Source organism: Ambystoma mexicanum, chromosome 1p, assembly GCF_040938575.1.
Source record: "Ambystoma mexicanum isolate Mex_15411 chromosome 1p, UKY_AmexF1_1, whole genome shotgun sequence".
In the NCBI taxonomy this organism is placed as follows: domain Eukaryota; kingdom Metazoa; phylum Chordata; class Amphibia; order Caudata; family Ambystomatidae; genus Ambystoma; species Ambystoma mexicanum.
In genome coordinates, this window is record NC_090921.1 from 709,367,727 (window position 1) to 709,394,489 (window position 26,763).

At 46.0% G+C, this 26,763-nt stretch overlaps 1 protein-coding gene across 4 annotated transcripts in view; it reads left to right on the forward strand.

The window, feature by feature from the left end:
* Window positions 1–26,763, forward strand: part of GBA1 (glucosylceramidase beta 1) — a 362,310-nt gene that overhangs the window by 151,554 nt on the left and 183,993 nt on the right. For all 4 annotated transcript variants that reach the window (XM_069650127.1, XM_069650126.1, XM_069650121.1 and 1 more), the window contains one exon: window positions 6,728–6,900. In XM_069650127.1, the coding sequence (XP_069506228.1) occupies window positions 6,728–6,900 (173 nt within the window). The remainder of the gene's footprint in view (window positions 1–6,727; window positions 6,901–26,763) is intronic.

Genomic DNA, 26,763 nt, shown 5'->3' on the forward strand with positions numbered 1-26,763 from the left:
TGCTTTGCTTGCGCTCAATGCTTTCCTGTTTACAGAGCAAAGCCACCCTGCAGCCTGTTTTTACTAAGAAAAAGACCTGTCAAAGTTGCGGTCAACTGAAGAAAGTACAGGGTATGCAGCCGGGAAGCTCCGGACACGGAGAACGGTTCAAAGATCATGATACTCAACAGTCTGCTTGACCCAGATGAACCAGGTGCCAGAGCTTGGTGCTGCTACAGCTGAAGTTGGGTTTGCAGCCTTGGTAGAAACAGCAATATAGACACAGGCCCCAGGGGCTCAAGAGATGGTTTATTGATATGAGAGCACTACTGATGGTATGCTGATGGTATGCTGCATGGGGGTGGGGTCCCAGACACCATGTACACCTGGGGCTTTTTAGGTGAAACCTGGAATCCTGAGGTGAGTTACTCAGCTGTGCCCGCCGAGTCTCAGGAACGAAGCACTGGTGTGGTCACCTCTGATCTTTCAGGAGGGTCCAGAGGGTTACACTTAAAGCAGAATTTGCTATTAGATTGTTGATTTCAGGGCAGAGCCTTGGTCTTCTTTAGGGGGTGTTTTTTTTACAGCTGCATATACACCAGTTCAAGCACTTGACAAAGGTATGGTGCAGACAACCCTATTCCTATATTGATCTTGAAGGTTGGTTGTACATCCAGCAGAAAATATGAAAACTAAACAAATGGAAAAAACCTATGCTTCAACTTAAGGCACATCTCACAAGGTGGCATGTGCGCAACCCACACAAAAATCTCATGTGCGAAAACCGAAGCAGAAAAGACTAAAAACTAAATGGAAAATGCGTACACCATGCCACGATTTACCCCTCACAAATCAGCCATGCACTTAACACACGAAAACACACACGTGGAGATTCATTAGAAATGAAAAAAACCAGCATGGATGTATATATCCACCATGTGAGAAACCTGAAGGTGTCTCATCCGCTAGTCCCCAAGGATCTGTCATCCAGGTGGCTAGGAAACGGCCATGGCTACTGGATCCAGTTCCTGGGGATGGACCAGTGCGGGAGGTTCACCAGGATTGGGGGGCTTTCAGGGAGTGGAAGTGGGGACACACGAAGGATGAGACGCAGTATCCCCTTCCTTATGACACCTTTTCCCCATCCTACCAGGTAGGATATCTAGAAACGCAAACCCACCCCCTTTTCCGGCACAAACACATTCTCACGGGCAGTTCATCGTGAGCGACAATGGACTAACACCAGAGCCGCATACCTGACATATCCCAACACAAGGGTCAGGCACAGTCAGGCAATTACTAATAACTACTTACACCGGACTTCCATTACACTTCCCCACACTGATAAAAGGCTGAGCACGAAAGCATGCTCTGAGCAAGGCCAAACGCACGAGGAAGCGGCTAGTCAGGCATGGCAATTTAAACCGATGAGAAAGGCGGCGAGACCAGAGGGGATGACAAGGAGGGAGGTACCCTTGTTCTTTTCAAGAAAGGATCGCGACTTTCAAGAAGCTTCAAGGAAAAGAAACAAAAGACCAGGAATTACAGCTGACGAACAGTGAAGCGTGTGTCAAAGGTACACGGGGACCTTCCGCATTGATAGCCTAGGCGGGGAGAAGAGATTGCCACTGTGGTATTGAAAGCACAGCAACACCGAGCTTGGCACAGCCTGGAGTCGGGAGAAACTGATAGCAGACAGTACTGCATTATGCTTAAGGTTGCAAGCGGCAGCATGTTATGATCAAACAACTTGTGTGCGATTTTAACTTTATGAAACCAAAATAGGTGCGTGTAAAAGATTATTGAACAGTGAAACCAAAGTGGTCCTGCGGCAGGTTGAGTTAAATCCTGTGCACATTGGAAAGTCTTTGTTGCCTACAAACTGAAATTGGTCTGAGCCCGGAGGAGGGGGACTCATTGTTTAAAAGCGAATCTGAGCGCCGAAGAGGGGGATCCTGGGTGAACAATAAATCTCACCCACAAAGATATTGTTGTGGCAAATGTGAACCCGACTGGGGGATGCCTGCGAATTAAAGTTGGTCCAAACCCGACTGAGAGAGGCTAATTGTAAAAGAAGGATCTGAGCCCGGCCGAAGGGATCCCGGGCGAAGAGTAAATCGCCCCACTTGAAAATTTATAAAGGAACTTTTCTTTGTTGTTTCTGATACATCAGGCCCTCTGAAAAAATAGACTTTGCACGAAAGAGACTTGGGCACAGAAGTTCTTGATGTTGATAAAAGGAATTGTGATCTTGTGCCGAAGAAGTCCAAGAGTGTGCTGTGCTCGAGTGACCTGCCTTGTCCCATGCTAAAAACATGGGGAAGGGAGACCAATGGCCTAAACATCCTGACTTATCATTTTGTTATTGGCAATATTTCTTTTTAGTATAGGCCTTTTTTCATTTGACTAGACTCCACTAGGACTGTATCATTATTTGTTGATGGTAGTAGCTTAGATAGGCATTTTTCATTCCCCTGATGACGTTCAATAAACATCCTTGAACTGGGATCACTTGTGTCTGTCTTACTTTGATACCATGCCTTCCTTACAACCACCCACCCTTATTAGATAAACACAGTTCAGCCATCAACAAATGGAAATCTTTATTTACCAAACACACATAATATGACGACATCAAAATAACCAGAGATGCAGAAATCCCCATGGATATAAAACCCTTACAAAAACAAGAGGGAATTAGTTGATAAAAACAGGGAGCTCGAGTTACATATAAAAAGTATAGAAGCTTGGAAAATGTCAACATTGGATTACTCCTGCATGTTCCCAAAGACCTTCAGTTGGGTGATCAGCGGGACTGTTAACTGCCCAAGCTGGGGAATAATCGGCCTGGGGTGGAATAAGGATCTTCTGTTCATCCTCACTTGGATGCTCATCTTAAGGCAGTGACAGTCGCAATGTGCCAACTAGGGACGGGGTCCCTTTAAGGGGAAGCGGAAAGAATATGGGATAAGGGAAATCGGGATCTCCCCAATCCCGTAGCACAGTGCATTAGCTTCCGCACTCTGTAGCTAATGCCCTTTAAGCAATGGTGTGCTGGCAGAACTACCAGGACCTACGTGCTCAGCTCCCCTCACGTGGGTGCAGGAACTCCTTCTAAATCTACAGCGGGAAACAGAGCGACCCAAAGTAGGACAGGATGCTCAACAGTCAGCCATCTGTCCACTGCCCAAAGTGTCATACAGTTAGAATAGAAAAAGCAGGGATAGGGTGTGGCAACTAGATGGAGGATTAGTTAGTTCCAGATCCCACGTCAGAGCTAGTTGCCTTCCTCAGGGGTGGGGCCCACCAACCAATCCCTGAACCAGCTGCCTGAAGACACACCCGAGTTACTTAACGCCAGAGATGAGGCTGAAAGGCAAAACTATGGTATGGCAGGCAGAGAGAGGACTACCCAAGGGGCGGGATGAGCCAATGCCAAACCCCCATTGAGCCTTTAAACCAGCCTCAGGAGAAGAACCCAACTGGCATTTATTATTCTACATAATATGCCTGAAACCCATTTTACCAGAGGCCGGGAAACTAGAAGAGCACACAAGTCTGTCACTGTGGGTGCTTGGAATAGGAGCTGGAGCGTGACGAGTGGTGATGTTTCGGAGAAGGCATGACAAGGCAATAGGAGGAAAGGAACTTTAAGTTTCTTTATTTTGACATTTATAAAGTGCACAAAACTCAGAGGTATTTAGGCACATTAACTTAAGAGATTGCTTACAGGCATTCATTTTCAAGTAATAACAACATTTAATTAGTTACAATAGAAAGTGCAATAAAGATCAGGTAGGCACATTGTGGAAACCTAACCCCATGTTGCAGGACGGCTGCGTTGCAAGGTGCAAGGAAGGGTCCTAGTGCACATGATGCAATGATTTATCACCCGTAACAAGAAGGCTGCAACCCCCCCCCTATATTGACAAGTGGAAAGGCTATAGTAGATGGTGTAGTGCATGAACCAAGGCGAGAGTACTGCATCAGGGTGAGCGGTTACAAAGCGTTTAGTTACAGTAACAATCATACGGTAATCGTATGGGTGTTAGGAACGCGTAATTCAACGAACGGGATGCACTTTTGTTTTTCAACATCACAAGACTTATCCTGGCACTTCCATTTACACTTTGTGCCTACCCATTTGTTATTTTACCCCTCCTCTGTCCTAGTTGCCAAAATAATCTCTTGGAGTTTAAGCTGTTGAGTTTCTTTTGTCACTTGATTGCATTTACTGACATGGCACTTGTAACAATCCAAATTAACTATTTACCCAATATAAGTCTATCGACTACAATTTAAACCTTAACTCGCACTACACCATTATTTGATAGCAATCAATTTACATTTTTCATAGCTTTAAAGTCAATTTTCTGAAGTAGTGTAGTAATATGTGCATTTGAATTCGGATTACATTATTTTCAGTAAATGGTTTATTTGCACTGTTTGTAATAACCTTAATGTTGACATTTTCACTGTCTGTAGACTTGTCCAGCTCAATGTATAAAATGTTCCCTGGGGTATGTTGGGATGTGAGAAAAGCACTGTATGGTTTGTTTTTGGAAAACATACTACCAATACCCATCGTTCAACATTGATGGAAACAACGTTAAGGTCGTTAAAGAGGTAAAGACCCTGGGTTTCTCCCTAGACTCCTCCCTGAGCCTACGTAAACAAGTTAGTTTCACGGCTTCGGCGATAGCTTACACCTGCAAGCTGATCCACCCCTGCAAACCATTTCTCTCCGCAGATAGTTGCATTACGCTGGCCAGAACCCTAATTCTCTCTAAAATCGACTATTGCAACGCACCGTATATAGGAGCCAACAAATATATCAACAAACTCCAGACCCTTCAAAACAATGCACTGAGAACAGCATTAAGCATCTCTAGAAGACAACATATCTCTATGATCAGACGAGACAACCATTGGCTATCAAGGACAGAATCCATCTCAAAACAGCCTACAAATGCCTTAACAACGCAGCTCCGCAGTACCTTCATCAGGAATATTCCCACACGAACTACCAGATCCTCAAACTCCGGCTGCCTTAGAGTCCCTAGGTATAGATTGAAGAAAGCTTGTGGAGCCGCTTTCCTGTCATGGTCGCCCAACTGTGGAACTCAATAGCTCACCTCTCTAAGATCTGACCAATCCTTCCTTAAATTTAGGAAAAACCTCAAAATCTGGGTCACATCCAAAGACCTCCCACCCGGTTAGTCGTCCACAACTAGAAACTGTCCCATTACCTCCTCCGTAGCTTAGCATATTACTGTTTGTTTGTTTTATTCACTTTTCATACGCACCAGACCCGTAGGTAGCAGGGCGCAGCAATAAGAAGATACAAGGCTTACATGGTTACAAGTTAGAGTAATGTGCACTATACAATATACAATAAACATCTGAAATCACACATAATTACAAAATATACAAAATACACAGTAAAGTTTAGCAGGTGTAGCATAAGTCTAGTTTGCCGAATGCGACACTAAATAGTTAAAACACGCAGGTTTACAGAGTACAATATAGAGTAAGGTTTAGCAGCTATACAGCAAGTGGTGGGTGGCGCAAGTCAAGACGACTAAGGGTCAGTGGAAATGAGGTATTGAATTACATTTTTTTCTAAAGCGTGGGTAAGGTTGATCTCCTCTCAAGCCTTGTGGCAGTAGGTTCCAAGTTTTTGCCGCTTTAACTGGGAAACTATTTCCACCGATCGTGGTGAGTCTGTAACTAGGTATTATCAAGCAGTTCGAATTTGCAGCTCTGGTCGGTCTGAGGGAAATCCTCCTATGAAGTTTGTCTATCAGATATGTGGGGCCGGAATTATTAAGGGCTTTATAGGTCAGCGATAGCATTTTTAGTTGTAGTTTATTATCAGTAGACAGCCCTTTATGTTGGCGCCTGATGGAGGAGATGTGGGTTATTTTATTTATACCAAGTGCTGCTCTTAAAGTGTTTTGTAGTGTTTGTAATCTTTGAATGATTGTTTTATTTGCTCCAGAATATAATGCGCTGCAGTAGTCAATTCTGGAGAGTATTAAAGCTCTGGCCAGGATTAGACAACTGTCATTGGAGAGGAACGGCTTGCCGGCTCTCATCAATTTACAAGTGTAAGCCGTGGTGGAGGCCAAGGATTTTACCTGTTTATCAAATGATAACGTGGAATCAAGGTAGAAACCAAGGGTTTTTACTTCCTTGGAGACTTGGATGAGATTTCCATCTATGTTAGAGGAGAATTCCTGGCCTAGTTTTTTAATGTTGGTGCCCAACACTGTATCCTCTACGATCAACACTCACCTGCTTTTGCCACACACTTTATTGTGCTATACCGCTAGCTTGTATACAGCTGTTCCACACTGCATTGTACCATATCCTGTAAATCTTGTATACATTTGTACTGTACTATATTTTTTTAATCCTTTTGTATTGTAGCTAAGAAACCGCACATTATTGTAATGCGCCCAGATACCTACGGGTGAGGAGCGCTTTATAAATAAACAATAAATGGTTGTACAACAGTACAAATGTAAGGTATTCTATCTCCAAAATATCTACACCCGAGTAACCCTTCCTCTGGGCAAGAGGCACTGTCTACAAAATTGGAAACATCCCTGGAGCACGAGGGAGGGAAGAGAAATGGAGAGGGGGGGAGGGGGAGAGAGACAGACACTCTCTCTGACTGTCTTAGTGACAGGAGAACAAAGGCACTTTTATGTGGCACTAGAATGCTGTCTGCTTTCTTTCCTAGATCCCAGTCATCCAGCAGGCGCTTGCAATATCCAAGAAGGACATTGCCCTCATTGCCAGCCCTTGGTCGTCACCCGTCTGGCTAAAGACCAACAACGCAATGATAGGAAAAGGTACCTTGAAGGGGATGCCAGGAGACAAGTACCACAAAACCTGGGCCAACTACTTCATCAGGTGAGGGATTGCTGAGAAACACATCTACATCTCTAAACGTAATCACTTTGTCCTGCTAGTTGAAAAGTATTTTAGTAACGTGTTCTGTCCAAAGTGAAACAATAACATTATTCATTAAGGGACGGAGTTCTAATGGAAAAGTAACTCAAGAATGAAGATGGTGTTACTATCCTAGAGGACCATGCAGTATTCATGGGAGGGAAAGTGAACCCTTGTGCAATGGATTGGGTTTCCTTTTGTTTGGGAGGGGCTTGATTCTGTGGTGTAAAACGGTAAAACATGTGGTGGCTTCTGTGTTAACTTGTGGTTTGAAGGTACGGTGTCTGTTTCTTATGAATCCTATATATAGTTTAGCGGTCTTTATCCACAGTCAGGGCACTCCCAAAAAGATTGGATGTGGGCCATTTGGGAAGAATGCATTGATTTAAGTGCAATATCTTTTTGTTTGAAACCTATGCACAAAGGACACATCTCACTCAGGAGTTGAGGGCAATCGGGTGCTTATCTGCAGCAACAGGAGCAGGGCACACTGAAACACCTAGGAGCTGATTCATGGAATTTGTGCGCCAAAAAACGGGGATTTGTGCGCCATTCTGCCCGCAAATCCCCATTTGTTAAACAGGGATTTGCGGGCAGAATGGCGCACAAATCCCTGTTTTTCGGCACACAAATTCCATGAATCAGCCCCCTAATTTCCTATATAAATAGAACTGCATAACCGAGTCAAATTTTGAGGTGCATGAAATGCAGATTATGTATGCTATATATACATATACAAATGTTGATCCAAAAGAAAACAATGGGCCTCATTACAAGTCAGCCGGGCCGAAACAGCGGTGGCGGTAAATCCGCTGCCACTGTGGTTTCCGGACCGGCTGATTCAGAGTGCTGCAGGCGGGAGGTGTCACTCCCGCCAGGTCTGACCTGGTGGAAGTAATGCCACCCGCCTGCAGGCGTACATGGAAACACTGGCTCTGCCATAGACGGAACCAGTGTTTACATGGTCCCCATCCCCATGGAGTCCTCTGGGACTCCATGGGGATGGGGATTTACTGAATTCCGCCTCCAGAATTACCGGGTCACCAGGTTTGTAATGCGCCGGTGATTCCGGCAATCAGAGGCGGAATGGTATTACCGGTCCAGTGGCAGCCTGACGGTTTTTCCGGCACGGCTACCGCCAGACTTGTAATGAGGCCCAATGAGTTGATACCGTTAGTGAGTCTAACATAGTCATTTATTTTGCATATTTGCGAGCTTTCGTGGAATTCCTCTACTTCCTCAGACAGAGATGGAATTTATTTATTTATTCACATTTGTAGAGCGTGCAGCAGCCCAAAAGCATCAGAATGAAGCCTTTGAAAAACATTACAGCATTACAGATTACATGGCCCCTCCTGGAAATACCCCGTTATCTCTGCCCGTCTGTGGACCTGATTTGTAGGATTGCTCAGAGAGGCATACATTAGATGTTGCACTCCCCCACTGCAATCGTCATGGTTTAAATGGTATACTCTGCTAAGTGGGGCAAGGGTCAGTGTGACTGAAGAGCAGGGAAACAAAACACAGCCCACCCTGTTAGTGCTCTCAGGAAGGCAGGACGGAATAAGTTAGTGTCAGTCATAGTATGTGCAGTCCAGTGGAGACTTGGTATGTCGGGCCAGTCCCTATGCAAGGTGAGTGGTAGCGCAATCAACATATCAGGTGTGTGCATCTAGAAGGCTGAAAGATGGATACACAACCAGTTGTGATAGGCCTCTGACTCGTGAAGCCCAGTGTAGTAGCCTTTTATCAAATACCATCTCAGGATTGTGTTGCATCTCAATCATGAGCAAAGAGGGGGAATTGCCTAGAGACAGGGGTCCTGACAAGTCACTGGAAAGCTTTCAGCTGGGGTATTTTGAGGGAAAAGGGTGCCCAGTTGGTGTGCAATGAAGTCAGATGTTCGTTTACATTATGGTTACGTGCCACTACTAGAAACCTATGAACTTCAGTAAAAAAAACGTTGTTAAAGGGACGTTATGGTTAAGTTGCGCTACTAAAAACCTGTGAAATTCAGTAAAAAAAACTTTGTTAAAGGGACGTCATGGTTAAGTGGTGCTACTAAAAACCTATGAAATTCACTAAAAATGCTTTGTTAAAGGGACGTTATGGTTAAGTTGCGCTACTAAAAACCTGTGAAATTCAGTAAAAAAAACTTTGTTAAAGGGACGTTATGGTTAAGTGGTGCTACTAAAAACCTATTAAATTCACTAAAAAAAACTTTAATGGGACGTTATGGTTTGAAGTAAAACCGAAAAACCCTTGAAATTCGCCAGTTATTGTAAGTTAAGCAACCATAACTCGCGCCACCACTATGCACTGCTAAGAGTAACACCCAGGACATCAAAGATGACATCACAAATGTCATTGATGACATCACATGTACATTTAGTGTTCATGCAGAGCCTCCACAAGGGATTGTCATTCTAATATTGGCAGAAAAGTATCCGAGATCATTGAAGAACTAAGATATTCCACGTAGTTCATTAAGAAATGCATTGCTGAAAAAAACCATTGCATTACTGAGTTCTTTCAGTACATGAACGAACTCATGAAGAAATGTAGGCATTGTCTGCAACATGCGCTACAGAGGTGCAATATTTGCAATCTTCCCATGTTGCATACTAAATTGATAAATGCTTCCAATACATATTTTTACATCCAGTGAAAAATAAGTATCTACGTATGCTTCCCTTACTGCATAATTGCACTATTACTTACAAAAACATAAAGAGAGCACAATGCACACAAATATAAGCATATACAGGAACGTAAGCAAGCACCAAAAACGGCAGTATTAACACAAAATATTCATACCCGAACTAATTAACTTCATGCACTGAAAAGATTCTTGTGTTTCTGGATTCCTTCTTCTATGCATATGTATGATATGATGTAACCGTAACCTAAGGAAAGTATTGTAAGACCATATGAGAAGGGTAAGGACTACAAATATAGAACTATCAACTTCTTAAACTCCTGACTGACAGTGAGGAAAGCCACATGGCTTACATATGTCAGTGAACAAAAAAAGAAGGCGCTAGACATGTAATGTCATCTGTGCTGTCATCATAGCACTTTGTACTATAGTATAGTGACTTTTTAGTTTATGCCTGTTACTGCCCTACATATATCAGTGAAGGAAAAAAGAGTGAGCCAGACATGTGATGTCATCAGTGATGTCATCAATGACATTTGTGATGTCATCTTTGATGTCCTGAGTGTTACTCTTAGCAGTGCATAGTGGTGGCGCGAGTTATGGTTGCTTAGCTTACCATAACTTGCGAATTTCAAGGGTTTTTCGGTTTTACCTCGAACCATAACGTCCCGTTAATGTTTTTTTTTTGTGAATTTCATAGGTTTTTAGTAGCGCCACTTAACCATAACGTCCCTTTAACAAAGTTTTGTTTTACTGAATATATATACGCACACGCACATACGCCACCAACAAAGTTATGGTGCATTTCAAAAGGTTTGAAATGTGAAAGTAGTAAAGTTGAATTGGCGCAAATGAACTTTCCTACTATATTTATATATGTGTGTATGTGTATATATTACATGGCCCGCGGTAGCGGGCGTGTAGTTATGGTTAAGTTGCTCAAACCATAGGAAGACCACTTTTTGGGAGGCTTATAACTTTGTTCCGCCTGGATGAATTTGCTTCAAACGTTGCAAAAAAAAGTATATGGCCCGCTCTGAATTTTCTCGCCAAGTTTGGTGAGGTTTCGTACAGGGGGGGCAAAGTTATAGAAGGGGTAGCAAAACTTTTTTTTTCCCATAGTGAATGGACAAACACTTTGCGCACGCGTACAGCCCAAACCGTTGGATGCATTTTCATCAAATTTGCGGCAGGAGTGGCGGCTTGGTCCCGAAAGCGTGCTCTTGTAAATTTGGTGATAATCAGTCCTCTACTTTTTTTTAAAAGCACGTAAAATGTACATCTCAAAATTACTGATATCTGCCTCTGCTCCGTGGTCCCGTTTCCCTGTTCGCTCCGTGGTCAAAAGCCGGATTGGACTGGAGTGTGGCATGATGTCTGAGAAGATTGGACACGCCTGGTGGTTGGCTGGAGGGAAGCGTGATGTGCGTCATAATTTTGAGTAACACTGCCATGCTGTAGCCGAGGATAGTGCGGCGTCGAAAGGGGCTGGAAAACATGCTTTCTGGCATAAGGTGGGGGGGGGGGGAAGAGGGGATGGAAAGGGTGTGGGAGTGTATCCGTGTGTACTGCGCCAATTTGCGGGTACCTCAGGTGACTAACTTGTATGGTGACTGCAGGCAGCCTTTGTTACGGCATGACCGGTCCTGAGGCAACCTCTTTCTGTGGTGAGTGCTGGCAGGATCAATTGCATATGGGGAGTGGATTGCACATGACATGAATATTTTCGCATTGGGTGTACTAGGCTGTGTTGTGTGTGGTAAGCCCCTAGTACCTTGGATGTATGGCTGGTGGCCTTGCACCAAAAAGTATGTCCACTAGTTGCAAGTAGGTTTCACATTGTTGCTTTGTGTGTGTTGTGTGCCGGCATTGTACACATTCTTGGTTGAATGGTTGTGGTGATTGTTGGCACATCCTACAGTTTTGGGCGCATGGCTGGACATGGAGTCAACAGTCCTGCAGTGTGTCTACTGGGTGATGTGTTGGAATACTGTGTGTATAGAAGTGCAGGGGCAATGTTCTCCAGCATGGGGTCTGGCATGGATTCACATGCTCATGAATATTACCCGTCGTCAGGCTGGGAATCCTCGGTAAAGAAAAAATCTGTTTCAGTTTAGTTTCTGAACTGTCTTTCTCCTAATAACAATCACTGGTCTCGGGGTCATACTGCCCCCAGCCAATGACTGCCCTCTACCTAAGCCCCTCCTCTGGCAGCCATCTTCATATTTTTACCACACGTTCAAGTGTTGGGAGTCCTCGTGCTATATCTCTCGAGCTTTTACTGCGTTTTGCGATTTTTCAAAGAGTTAAACCTCATTTTTTCAGTCAATCGAGCCTCGAGCTCCACTGTTTCTACTTCCGATCAACGGGGACCCGTTTCAGAATTTTCTACGCCCCTCAAGGGCGAAGTTTTCGTCAAGTCCCGCTTCTTGGAGGATTCCAGAAGATCTTTGAGGCCTACCCCGCTTGGACATGGCCCAGGAAAAAGGGAGCAGGTCACCCGGATCCAAGCTGTTCAGGAGCTGCCCTGGATGCGGATTGCAGAATGTCTTCAAGGAGGACAAGCATTCTAGAGGCCTCTACTGCCTTCATGAAGACAAAACGCATGTGGAGAAGGACTGTACGTTTTGCAAGAACATGTCGGAACGGACCATGAAGGATCGGCAGATCCGCCTCACCAACTGGCTGGAGGGGAAGAGCCCAGCAGCAGGTGAGAATAGGAAGAGGTCCGAGCGGTCTTCTAAGACCTTGGAGGGCGCTCCAGCGACGGGGGCCCAACAAAAGGCAAAGCACTGCGAGTCTGCGGGCACCGGGAGCGCTGAACGGTCGGGCTCCTCGGCTGCCAGGCAGGGCACACTTTCACCGACGCCATCAACCACGAGCCAATGCTCTGCCTCGGGGAAAAGGAAGTCGGAGAACCCGGGTAAGCTTCGGCAGAAGCCTCGGTCGATCCCGGCGGAGAAAGCCGAGGGGGAGCGAGGTGGCGAACCCCCCCCCTCAAGGTGAAGGCCTCAAGCGCCTCCAAAGTCATCAAGGCTTTGATTCACCCGGCTAAGGCCACTATCAAGGGAGTCGTGGCGGCCCTGGCGAAGCCTGTGGAGGCAACCCCAGTGGTGGCGACCTTGGGGCCCAGAGTTTCCCTGCCACCGCGGAGAGAATCCTCTTTTCAGCCCATCGATGAGACCCCCGTGAAAACTCTGGTGGAAAAAGAGGTGGGGGGCCAGTGGCCATCACAGACACGGATACAGCCTCTGAAGAGGAGCTGGCTGAAGTTGTGAAGATCCTGTACAAGAGGTCCATGGAAATCCAGTCCCACGGGAGGGATTGCGACGAGGCGGACAAAGAAAGCGACGGTGACGCTGACAAGGTTTCCGTGGAGGCGGAGGATTACACTCCCCAACCGTCATAGCAGGTGCCTGGGCCACAGGACAGCTCAGGAGCAATCTTGATGGCTATCCAGGCCTTGTGCACAGAGATAAGGACAAGATTGCCCTTACCCCCAACGGACGACCCAGCGGAGCCTGGACCGTCGGGAAGCCCTCCGAGCTAACGGAGGAGAACTCATCCCCCACCGCCCTTCCAGCAACACGGCTCTCAAGGCCTTCATCTCCTTCCCCTGATCCAAGGGATGACACAGGAACAGAGACGGCTACGGATGACGACGGTGGTGACGACGGGTTGGGCCTTCCATCACCACCCCTGGGCTTCCCCGCCCGACGAAATTGGCTCGTTCCACGCCATGATTGCCAGGGCATCCAAGCACTTTCAGCACTGCCCGGTGGAACAGAAGATGGAAGGTTTCCTCTATCAACGGCGTGAGGCCAAGAGGAAGACGGTCCTCTCGGTCCCGTTGCTTTATGAAATCTGGGACGAGGGGCTGGAGCTCCTAAAGAACCTGTCCACGACCCCTGCCAAGAGAGACAGGTACGAGAAGAAGTATCGGGTCCCGGATTCCGCCCCCATGTGCGTTAGGGCGCAGCCGAACCCGGATTCGGTCATCTCAGCGGCGGCCAAGAAGAAAGCGGCTTCAACTTCGATCTCCCCGCCGGATGGCGAAGGGAAGAAATTGGATGCCATGGGACGACGGGTCATCCCGTTGGCCGGTGACGACGATTAAAGCGCCCAACGCCCTCGCGATTGTGGCCCGCTACGACAGGGAGCTGTCGTTTAAGATCGCTCCTCTGCTGGACTTCCTCCCGGCCGACAAGAGGGCTGAGGCCCTGGAGATACTGCAGGAAGGCGAGGTGGAGTCGGACCACGCCATAACGGTGGCCACGGACATTGCTGACACCGGCTTCCGCCAGATGGGCAACAGTGTTTGCCTTCGCCAGCGTGGTTGGCTCAAGGCAATCGATTTCTGCCAGGACGTGCAAACCAGAGTTTTGGACATGCCTTCCGATGGAAACAACCTGTTTGGCAAGACAGTGGACGAGTCACTTCAGGCCATCAAGGCCGACACGGAAACGGCGCAGGCCTTGGGAGTTTTACAACGACGGCCGCCCTTTCGGAACTCTGGAGGCAAGCAAGATGTCTCCAAAGGATTCGGTGACAGCTCCTCTACGTACCGCCAGGCGGCCCGCTCCTCGTCGCACTACCAAGCAGGACTGAACCAGCCGTAGCGTCGGGCCCCCACTTGAGCACCCCAGTGGGAGGCTGGCTGGTGAAATTTGTCAGCGTGTGGGAGTCCATCTCCACCGACCGATGGGTGCTGGATACCCTGGCCTGTGGGCACACTCTCGAGTTTCTAAAAAAGTGCCCCGCGTTCCTCCCGTGGCCAGGAAGGAAAACCATGTCCCTCAACTGCTGCTGGAAGTAAGGGTGATGCTGAAGAAAGGAGCCATCATGCTCGTCTCAAAGAGGTTCCGGGGCTCCGGAGTGTACTTGTGTACTCGCAATACTTCTTTGAAAAGAAGAAGACCGGCGGCTGGCGACCCATCCTGGACCTTCGTCACTTAAACAAGTACATAAAGTCCCAAAAGCTCCGGATGGTCACTCTCCAGCACGTGCTGGGACAGCTGGAGGAGGGCGACTTCCTATCTTCTCTGGACTTGGAGGATGCTTACTTCCACATCCCCATTCTAAGAGGACATCGAAAGTTCCTCAGATTTGTAGTCTGAGGACGGCACTACCAGTTCAAGGTCATCCCCTTTGGATTGAAGTCGGCACCCAGGGTATTCACCAAGTGCCTAGCACCAGTAGCAGCGCGCCTGCGCCTGAAGGGGATCCATGTCTACCCCTACCTGGACGATTGGCTCATCCGAGCAAGGATACACAGCGAAGACCGTTCAGCTGTTCACGGATCTGGGATTTCAACTACGCGAAATCCCACTTGGTCCTGTCACAAGTCGCACTGTTTCTGGAAGCCAGGCTCGACACAGTGGCGCGGTTGGCCTCTCCGTCGGAGGAAAGGACGAAGAAGGCCACCCTGGGCAAGGTGCAACGACTATCAGCCATGTGCGTGGCCAGGGTGATGTCCGTCAAGTCCCTTCTCGGCATGATGTCCTTGTGCATTTACCTCTTGCGCCTGTGCAGGCTGCGGATGCGTCCAGTGCAAGAGTTCCTCGATGCCCGTTGGATGCAGGCAGCGGGCAGCTTCGAAGACAGGATCTCACTCAATGAGACCTTGCGCCAAGCTATCCGGTTCTACATCTGGAAGCAGGGAGGCACCGTCAAGGTCCCGTCGGACTTCCACCTCAACGAGCCCTTGGTGTAACCTGTTTTCTTCCCTTCGCCGCCAGCCGAGAGGACTTTGCACTCGCTGGATGTAGCTAGAGCGCTGAAGTTCTACGTGGACCGCACAAAGAGTTTTCGGAAGACATCACAGCTGTTTGTGAACTTTGGACCTGTGAACCAAGGGGGAAGGCCCTCTCGAAGGCTTCCATTTCCAGATGGCTCTCCGGCTGCATCTTGCACTGTCACCGGTTGGCAAACCGACCGTTGCCTGGCCGTCCGAGAGCCCATTCGACCAGAGCGACCGCTGCTACTACGGCGTTCCTATCTGGTGTGCCCCTGCTGGACATCTGCAGGGCTGCTACGTGGAGGTCGACGCACACCTTCACGAGATTTTACTCCGTCGACCGGGATTCCAGGGAGGAGTCCAGAGTCGGCCAGGCAGTGCTGCGCAACCTGTTCGCCTGAAGGTGGGCCTGGTGAGGAGGTAATGTTAAAACTGATATAATATTGTTTTGTCTTCATTGTATATGTAGGCCTATGCCCAGTTGCTTTGCGAGGAAATCCGTATTGCAAGGTCGCGACCTTAAGTGAATCAAGCCTCCATTTTAGATTAAAGCCGCCATTTTAGTTTGTCGCTCAAAGTCACCCTGTGGCCTAAAATGGCCGACCTGTGTTCTCTTGTTCTTACTTTAACCTCTTCAACCTCTGTAGGAGAGTTAATGTCCCACCTGCCTGCAGGCTACATGTTAGGGTCATGTAGACCTTGTCCTTTGTTGACCTCGGGATCAGGGGATTACTTGAATCGGCGATGTTAACCTACAGGTATACAAGAACAATAACGCTATTTGAACACGAAATGCGAAACATCTGTTTGACCTGTATTAAAACAAATGTGTAAAGAGTGTAAAGTTAAACCCAGAGAATAATAGTGTTTGTTAGCAAATGTATTAAAAAGTAAACCGCATGCACGAGATATGTAAATTAGGAATGAACCTGGCGCGACCCTAGCCCAGTACATGATTAACTTGTAGGAGGCTGGACATCGTTATGAAGAAACTGTATAAATACGCTAATGTCCAGCTAGCAATTCCTGTTCACTGCTCACATTGAACCCTACTGGTGGTCTCTGTGATGTATTGACGGCCAAATAGCTATTTGTGTACTTTGTTTTGTAAACTGTGCAGTATTGCAATAAAGATTCTGGGAATCTTTACAAGCCTGTGTTGGTGTATTTCTCTTTGCATGGTGTAAAAGCCTTAATATTGTATTTTCTGATTCCACAGATGGCGCCCGAATAGGGACCCTCAAGATCGACTTCGTCTCGTTGAAGGTTGGCTCGGCTATCGGACCAGGATCGGACGGTGCCAACAGACCCTGTGGACGAGAAGTGAATTCCTCGACAGAACAGCGCAATCCTATCCCTGAACGGTGAGCTGTAGCCCGAGATGACGTCTTGACGAGGGTCCATATATCGAGGTGGGTAAATTTGCCGAAATCACCAGACACGTGGGTCCTTAGAATTGTCCTTAGTAACCCGATCGGGCCTCCCAGTCCTTTGGTCAGGTGAATCGTGACCCGATTCTTAATTTAACCCTGACAATTTGAATTTGGCGCATTGTACTCGCGAGCACAATTATTTGACCAGGTAACACCAGAACTCTGATATGCCTGGGAAATTGTCTGCCTGCTTCAGGGCATTGTTCCGCAGCGACAGACAATCTTTGGAAGATAGCCGTCCCGCACCACAGGAGGGGTCGCCGGCATGTACTATGTACTGTAAGAAAGGCTTTGGTAGTATAGCATTTAATGACATTTGGCACAGACAGACCAGACATAACTCTAATCTTCGGTGGCCAACCAATGGTAGCTTTGAAATCCATCGTATAGAATATCTAGAGTCTGTATTGGTAAAGAAAAAGGCTAGACCTGCAGCATTTGACGCATTGCACAGTTGGAAAACAGAAGCTTTGCAGCAACAAAAGAGTAGAGAGAAACATATGCGTCGACATATGACGAGTGTCGAAAAGGCATGGCTATATGATCAAAATAAACAATTGGAGCCAGTTAGGGACACGGACAGAGCGTTTCAATTAGGCATTCAAAAAATTTACCCTTCAAAAGATTTTCATACGTCAGATGAATTGATTAATAAACTTTTGCATGAACGAAGGCCCGATGCCTCTGCGCCACCTCCGTACGTCCCTCCTCCTGGTGCTTTGCCCCTTCCTGTTATTCCTCCTATAGTTCCTCCGGTCCTCCCTGGTGTTCTTCCTGTTGTTCTTCCAGCCGTCGCTCCTTTGCCTGCCCCCTTGCCTCCACCTGTTGATATTCAGAATGTGCCTACTCTTCCTCTTCCAAGTGATTCTGCATCGCTTGTAGTAGACCAGGGCGCGGGATCAAGGGTTGTGACTCGTAATACTGTGTCCCCAGATAAAAAGAATGAATTGATTGCTTGGGCTAAACATTGTATGGAGAAGGGTGAACAAGCTGATGTTTTTTCCACACTCAAAAATTTAAAAAGTATTCCTGAGAAAAATGTTTTTATTGAAGGATTAGGGATTCATTTGAGTATAATGTGGAATAGATTAAACGATGTAGATCTCCCACAAGGGTTACGGGATTTGAACGCCTTAGCGTTGTCCAGAGATACTGCAGAGAAAGTATATGAGCATGTCAAGAGGATTTTTGTGTATAGGAAGGAGTTGGAAGAGTTACAGAATGAAGAAGCAGATGGTGATAGTTTAGGTATTATGTTCTTACAGAAATGTTTTTCTCCTCGCCGTGAATTGAAAGGTGAGGAAGCGCGAATTTGTACAAAGGATGCGATAAGATGGATTTCGAATATGTCGATAACTCCAGATGAAGTATATGACACAAATGGTCAGTATACGTTAGAAATGCAAAAGAAAGTGATACAGGTTATGGTAGAATACCTGCAGAATGAGTGTGTAAAAAGATTTGTTGTCCCGCAGAATTGTTGAGTGTTTATAAGAGAGCCTTTTCGATTGATACTTCGACTGCCTTAGCGCTTGATTTGGCTCTGTTGCTTAGTAAGCGTTCGGAGCTACCTACTTCTCAGTTGCCTATGAGAGAGGTCCCTCCGACATTTGTCCCAAAAGTTGAGATTGCGACCGATGCTACACGATGAATAGTCACGGGAGACATTCCTGCACATTATGTATCGCAGTTTATTCACGTCGCGTTCTCAAGACAGGAAGTGAACACCATAAAGCAATCTATTCCTGATAGAAAGAATCTGACGGGGTTCTATAAAGAAATAGAGTCGGTCTTACAATCATCGGTATTCACCTTAAGTGATATTGATTTATTATTTCCCGTGCTCCTGCTAGTTGATTTGTGGCAACAGATTAGGACTGTAGATGATGTACCTGGGTTAGGAGATACATGGGATAACCTGGTTAGGCTCGACAGAGAAAGACCAGCTGGCGAGCGACCGCCTCAAGTGATATTAACTTTGCCTGATAGGATTATTGTAAAATTAAAAACTATAGTTCCTGGAAAAAGAATCATTTGGGACAAGCTTACGGCCTGTGTCCAAGGAAAGTCTGAGGGTGCTACCGAGTTCTTCAATCGGTTTGAACATGTATTTTCAGATTTCAGTGGACAAGACTTAGGCACAGAGTCAGGGAAAAGGCTGTTTGTCGACAAATTTGTACGTGGATTGCTGCCTGACATCCAGTTACAGATTATGTCTTCCGAAAGCGCTTGGCAGGCGAAGTCTCTATCAGAAGTACTGCACATGGCTCAGTACTATGAAAATCGTGTGAATAATGAAAAGGAAAAACTTGAGGTGACCTGAAAACAAAAGTCCTATTACAACAGATTGTTAGAAACCCTAGAGGGGGTAATCAATTTAGAGGTCAGTACGTTCCACAGGGAAGTACGCCCCTGGCTCCGGTAACCATTAACCAGTGTGCCTATTGTCAACAGGAAGGTCACTGGCGCGCACAATGTCCGACCTTGCAGCAGAGGTCATTTGGGAACATGGGTAGACGATCCAGAGGTCGCCCAGGTGTAGGGGGCCCTGGCAGAGGTCAGTTTGCACCAGAATCACAGCAACCTTCTTCACAGGATAAACAAATTTCGAATGTGGATAATAGAAAGATTTTTGATCACCCTTCTGCCGCGTACCTCTCTGAAGAGCTTCCTTTTGATGACATTCTGTTTCGTTAGGATTGCCCGAAGCAGGATTTGGAACCGACGCCTATTCCCGTTCATCAGAAAGGTCCCTACGTTGAGATGGCGGTGGGAAATAGGAAGCATCTATTTTTAGTAGATACGGGAGCACAGAAATGTTCCATTGACCATTCACGGGTTCCAAATATTCCCCTATCAGGGCAGTCCAACGTTTCCGTAGGGTTTTCAGGCACACCTGTAGTTTGTCCGGTCTCTTTGCCGGTACCGATAACCCTGGGTCCCTTCACGGAGCAGTGTCCATTTCTACTTACCACAAACTGTGGGGAGAATTTGCTGGGGTTAAATTTGTTGAAGGAATTGCATGCAGTAATACATTGTTCCTCGGACGGAGTTCGGTTAACAATTTCACCTCAGCAATCACTTGCCTCTCAGTTTTTGACTCGGCCTTTACTGACAGAATTCAGTAACATTCCGGAATGCTTATGGGCAATTGATGATAATGATGTGGGCATTCTTCAAATTGAACCTATTAAAATTATTCTGAAACATGGAGTAAAATTGCCTCGCATCCCACAGTATAAGATCTCAGTTGAAGGCGAACAGGCTTTGAAATGTATAGTTTCTGATTTTGTACATCGTGGAGTAATTGAGGAAATTACCAGTAGTTTGTGTAACAGCCCGATTTTGCCAGTATACAAAAAAGGTGATAATGCGATTCCTTTTCGGTTTATAATTGATTTGCGTGCTATTAACAAAATTGTGGCCCCTCAATTTCCCAGTGTACCTGATGTTACAACGATACTAACTATGATTCTGGCTTCTGCCACTCACTTTAGCGTTGTTGACCTCAAAAACGCGTTTTTCATTATTCCCATACACAAGGATAGTAGGTATTTGTGCGCGTTTACCCTGGGTGGATGCTCGTTCACATTCACTTGTGCACCACAAGGGTACACGAAGAGTCCAAGTATTTATATTAGGACATTAAAAGAGCAGCTCGATACTCTCGAGTTGCCTACTACTTGCACGTTACTACAGTATGTAGATGATCTCCTCTTGGCTGCTGATTCTGAGAGTGCCTGTAAAGAAGGCACCATGTTGTTGCTTTGTCATCTAGCAAAACATGGCCACAAAGCTTCACTCAAAAAATTCCAATATTGTTGTCAGGAGGTCGCCTTTTTAGGCTATCTCCTGTCAAAGGAGGGAAGACGGTTGACACCTGAACTAATAAAAACTATTTCTGGCATGTCTGTCCCAAATACGCAGAAGGAAGTTAGAGCCCTGATAGGTATGGCTTCTTACTGTAGATTGTGGATCCCTAACTTTTCGTTAACGATTAAACCAATGCTGGCTTTGACCAAAAAGGACATTTCTTTGCCATTGCCATGGACTTTGGAACACCAGACAGCATTTGACTTGCTCAAAACCGTGCTGTGTTCGGCGCCGGTTTTAGGAACTCCAAATTATGAAAAGGCCTTCGTGTTGTATGTGCATTAACGTGATGGATGTGCTTTGGCTGTGTTAACGCAGGAACATGGAGGGAAGTATAGGCCGTGCGGCTATTTCTCATCTGCCCTTGATCCTGTTGCATGCGCTTTGCCGAGATGTTTTGGAGCTGTCGCTGCTGCTGCTGCGTCTGTAAAACAGAGTGAGGGAATGGTCCTTGCTCATGCGTTAACCCTAATGGTACCTCACGCTGTAGATATTTTATTGAATAGAACTCAAACGCAACACCTCACTTCCGCACGATTGACAAGATACGAATTGATCTTGTTTGCTCCCCACATTCAAATTCAGTGTTGTGTATTAAATCCGGCTGAACTTTTACCTGTCCCGCAAGATACTGTTGATGGTGACGAAACGTCACACGATTGCCTTTACACTACAGAACAAGAGACTAAAGGTAGAATTGATTTGAAAGACACACCTTTGAATAGCCCACAAGGAGAGCTATTTTGTGATGGCTCTTGTTTTAAACTTCCGAATGGTACATCCACGGCTGCTTATGCCGTCACTACTTTAAGCACGATTGTGGAAACCAAAAGAATTATGCATAATTCCGCGCAGGCCGCAGAAATTATAGCATTAACTCGGGCTTGGGAACTTTCTGAAGGGCTTACAGTAAATATATATACCGACAGTCAGTATGCCTTTGGAGTCGTTCACAACTTCGGTAGACTTTGGAAAGAACGAGGTTTCTTGACCTCACATGGCACAAAAATACAGCATCGCACTTTAATAGTGCAATTACTTTCAGCGCTCGCACTCCCTGTTCAGTTAGCTATTATAAAATGTACAGCACATCAAAAGGTTACAGATGATCTAGGAAAAGGGAATGCTTTCGCTGATCAGATAGCTAAGCAAACTGCCACTGATTTTAGTTCAGAAATGTATGCTGTAAGAGAAACTGTAAATGTTTGCACTTTTGGTGAAAGTATCGATTCTGTAAAAGACATTCAAGCAGATGCTACTATAGAGGAGACCAAGAAATGGGTCGAAGGTGCAGGAAGATTGGATGATGATGGGTGTTGGGTGGACAATGTTGAAGGAAAATGGTTACTCCCTGACTCCTATATTACAATGATGGTCATTATGGCTCATGGTCCGACCCATGTCTGCGCGCGTAAATTGACTAAAATGTTACACAGTGTATGGGCCAATGATAACATTTTCAAAATTGCGCAGCGCTTTGTCCAAGGGTGCATGGTCTGCTTGCAGCACAATGTAGGAAAAGGTACCTCGACTCCTAGAGGAAGTTTCGCTCCACCTTCTGTTCCGTTTGAGGTTATCCACTTTGATTTTATTGAAATGGAACGTTGCAACGTTGCAACAATCTTAAATATGTGTTGGTTGTCATTTGTGCATTTAGTAAGTGGGTTGAGGCCTTCCCTGTTAGATACAACGACCATAACCACGGCAAAAACTCTGTTGAAAGAGTTTTTTCCTAGCTTCGGGCTGCCGAGAGTCATCTGGTCGGAAAATGGGCCACACTTTATCGCTGCTGTAATCCTACAAATATGTGAAGGATTACAGATTGATAAACGGTTCCATTCGGCCAGACATGCCCAAAGTGCCGGATTAGTGGAAAGGCATAACGGCATTATATAGAACAAGCTTGCCAAGACGTGTGCTGGCACCAAGTTAAAATGGCCGGACGCCTTACCGATCGTGTTGCTGTCGATGAGAACAACCCCTCAAACTAAGACTGGGCTCTCTCCCTTTGAGGTGATAATGGGGAGGCCTGCTAATATTTGGGGTATGCCAAAAAGTTGCTTGTTGCGGGATATAGAGAATGTGCTTCTTTCAGATTACTGTAACCAGTTGACTAAAAATCTATTTTCAATTTATCACCAGGTGCGAGAGGCATTACCTGCACGTTACGAGGGTCCTGGTCACAGTCTACGACGGGGGACTAGATCCTCACAAAAGTTTTCGAGAGGTCGTCTTGCTTTGCACCTCGGTGGAGGGGTCCCTACCAGGTCCTGCTAGTCACCCAGACTGCTGTGCGGGTAGCAGGGCGAAAGAACTGGATCTATGCGACACACACGAAACGGATCCCGCAGCCCGTGCCATACGATACAGAAGACACAGAATCCCTTTCCACTGCTGTAACCAACGTGCCTGAAACAGCAACAACCGACAAGAGAGTATCGGAGACCGTTCCAGAATTCGTAAGGCCAGACAAAACGGCCATTTTGTCTCCGCACTCTCCAACAGTGATACTTCCGGATCAATCATTTTGTGATCCCATTTCCGTTCACTCGCCACCTCCAGTGGGAAGTGACGACATACTGTTATCCAATACTTCGGCACCGGAAATTGTGAAATATAATTTACGTCCAAGAAAATAGACGTACAGCACGGTTTGACTGTGCGATTGAGGTAATCATTTGAGGGCCTGCCTTTTGGCCCGACTGTACGAAAGGATTCTGTTGGCTAAGGGTTGTGGGAAAGACATTAAGAAGACGCGCGACTGGAGTCGCCAGCAAACGAACAATTGGTGTTTTTTCGATTGAAGACTACAATGCCTGCACCCGCTACCGCTCGTACCAAACTTTTAGATAAATATGTGACTAGCAGAGACAATGATCAAGCATGTAATGTGACCCCGAAAATGTATTGTTGTCTTTTTGTAATAATAACTGGGTTTTTAGTAACTATTGGTTTTGGGTTATGGTATCTGGAGGAAGCATATCCGCTAGAGGAAGTTTTACCTGTTGAAAATGTATCTGTTTTCCCCACTCCTTACGTGCAATTGCACACCTTGTCGCCTAGAGATTCTTCGCATAGACGGAACTATCAGAATAATACTCTTGTTAATAATGAATGCCACTCATGCAATTTTGAATAGGACCAACTGCTGGATCTGCTTGCATCTACCGCAACATGGGGATAAGGGGCTAGGTTGGTACATTCATCCATTACCTTTGACAACTGCTTGTTATGCTTCTCTTAGAGCACTATTCTATGGCCGATGGAATGACAGCATCTCAGGGAACTTTGATGGTACAAATTTGAATAGTTTTGAAAAACGTGTTTTGATGCCCCTGGGATGCTCGCTTTTTGCAAATAGGAGCAAGCCAAACGTTGCTTCTGTTAGGCCCTCTGATAGATTGTCTTGTCCTTTTCAGTCTTTGATCTTTCAAAATGGCTCCTATAGGCAATAAGGATGCCATGCCTCCATCTTATTCTGTTAACCAAAGCCCCGATTCAGTATCCTTCTGCATACAGAGGAATGGAACACGGTCAATGGGTAATTTTAGAAAATGCGCCAATGTTGCGAATTTGACTAGTGAGTTTGCAGTAATGTGGCATTTCCATGGTTGCCCAGGGATTGGCAAGGAACCTGCTATTACCTGGGGTATTTATTGCCAGTACTGCAGAAATTTCGAAGACTCGTCCACAACGAGGTGTGAAGGGGGATACTCCAGCGCAAACTCTAGGAGACATCATGAAATCCTTTGTGCCATTTTTTGGGCAACTTACGAATTCAGAAGATATCAGGGTACTAGCGAGAGTACTGGAGAGAACCATCAACCGGACCACTGACATACTCTATAATATGACGTTAGAACAGAAAGCGATCAGATTAGTGGCTCTTCAGAACTGGATGGCATTAGATGTCATTTTGGCTGAGCGTGGAGGAGTATGTAAATTAGTGGGGTCCGCTTGCTGCGTTTACGTACCAGACTCCAACGATCTTTAAGGCGATCCAAAATCTACATGTTCTTAGTTCAGAAGTGCATGTTCCTGAGGGAAACTGGGAACTTAGTGCATGGTTTTGGGACCACCTACAGTCGTGGGGATGGAAGTTGTTTTCGGCCCTGCTAATTATCTTGGGTAGTTTTCTGTTCTTTTGTTGTTGTATACAGTGTCTCCCTGGTATATGTTCAGTATTAGGGGGGTGTTGCGCGCAAGCAACAAGTGTATTAGGGCATAAAATATACGCCCCAGATAAGGTTTTCAAGGAGTATGCGTTGAAACAAACTCTAGTGTCTGATCTAATGGCAATAGATATGTCTGACAATGATTCGGGGTGTATAGACGTTGAAATGTGGAGTTAGTCGCAAAGTGATTGAAGGTAGTTTAGCGCTTGGCATAGGCCAAAAGGAGGGTTTGTTAAAACTGATATAATATTGTTTCGTCTTCATTGTATATGTTGGCCTATGGCCAGTCGCTTTGCGAGGAAATCCGTATTGCAAGGTCGCGACCTTAAGTGAATCAAGCCTCCATTTTAGATTAAAGCCACCATTTTAGTTTGTCGTGCAAAGTCACCCTGTGGCCTAAAATGGCCGACCTGTGTCCTCTTGTTCTTACTTTAACCTCTTCAACCTCTGTAGGCTACATGTTAGGGTCATGTAGACCTTGTCCTTTGTTGACCTCGGGATCAGGGGATTACTTGAATCGGAGATGTTAACCTACAAGTATACAAGAACAATAACGCTATTTGAACACAACATGCGAAACATCTGTTTGACCTGTATTAAAACAAATGTGTAAAGAGTGTAAAGTTAAACCCAGAGAATAATAGTGTTTGTTAGCAAATGTATTAAAAAGTAAACCGCATGCACGAGATATGTAAATTAGGAATGAACCTGGCGTGACCCTAGCCCAGTACATGATTAACTTGTAGGAGGCTGGACATCGTTATGAAGAAACTGTATAAATACGCTGATGTCCAGCTAGCAATTCCTGTTCACTGCTCACATTGAACCCTGCTGGTGGTCTCTGTGATGTATTGACGGCCAAATAGCTATTTGTGTACTTTGTTTTGTAAACTGTACAGTATAGCAATAAAGATTCTGGGAATCTTTACAAGCCCGTGTTGGTGTATTTCTCTTTGCATGGTGTAAAAGCCTTAATATTGTATTTTCTGATTCCACAGTAAGAGATGCTTAATGTTGAGTGATGAAATGCTTAATGTTGAGCCTTGCCTCCTCCCGTGGTTGTGCATGTGAATCCATGCCATATCCCATGCTGGAGAAGGACAAGTAAGTAACTTGTTCCTTCTGAAGATCGTGGCCATTGCGCAGATTACTGGGTACTGTATTAAGTACATAGAACCAATACATCATAGTACAGTACAGTACTCAGTAATCTGCACAATGGCCACACTCTTCAGAACATTGCCCCTGCTCCCAGCAGTCTATTAAGTACACAAAACCAATACATCATAGTACAGTAGACTACTAGGAGCAGGGGCAAAGTTCTGAAGATTTTGTGGTTTGGTTGGTAGTAGTAAAATACAATATGAGTGGAAGTGGGTAGAGGTGCTGGAGGCTGTGTTATGTTTGTGGATTCTGCTAACTGCCTACATGTTTGCATGCATGGCTGTATTACCGTGCGGGGGTTGGGTAGGGGTGCCAGTGGCTGTATTACGGTTGTGGGTTCTGGTACCTGGCCACATGTTTGCATGCATGCCTGCATAACGTTGTGGTGGGTGTGGCCAAGGCCTAAGCTCTTTGGTGCATGGCCAAAGGCCGTAGGAGTGCCAGTGGCTGTATTACATTGGTGGGTGCTGGTACCTGGCCACATGTTAGCATGCATGGCTGCATAACCTTGCGGTGGGTGTGGCCAAGGCCTATGGTCTTTTGTGCATGGCCGCAGGCCGTAGGCCATGCCCACGAGAGGGTAGGCCACACCCACCGTAACGTACTGCAGCCATGCATGCCAACACTGTGATACTGGTATATTGATTTTCTTTTTTCAATTGCATGGAACTTCTACATTTGGGGCAATTCATGCGTACCACTGAAGCCTAGTTTACAATGAGCTTTTCCCCTGTTGATAGAGAGGTATGACAGGTTTCCATTTCCAACCACCATGCGGCTACA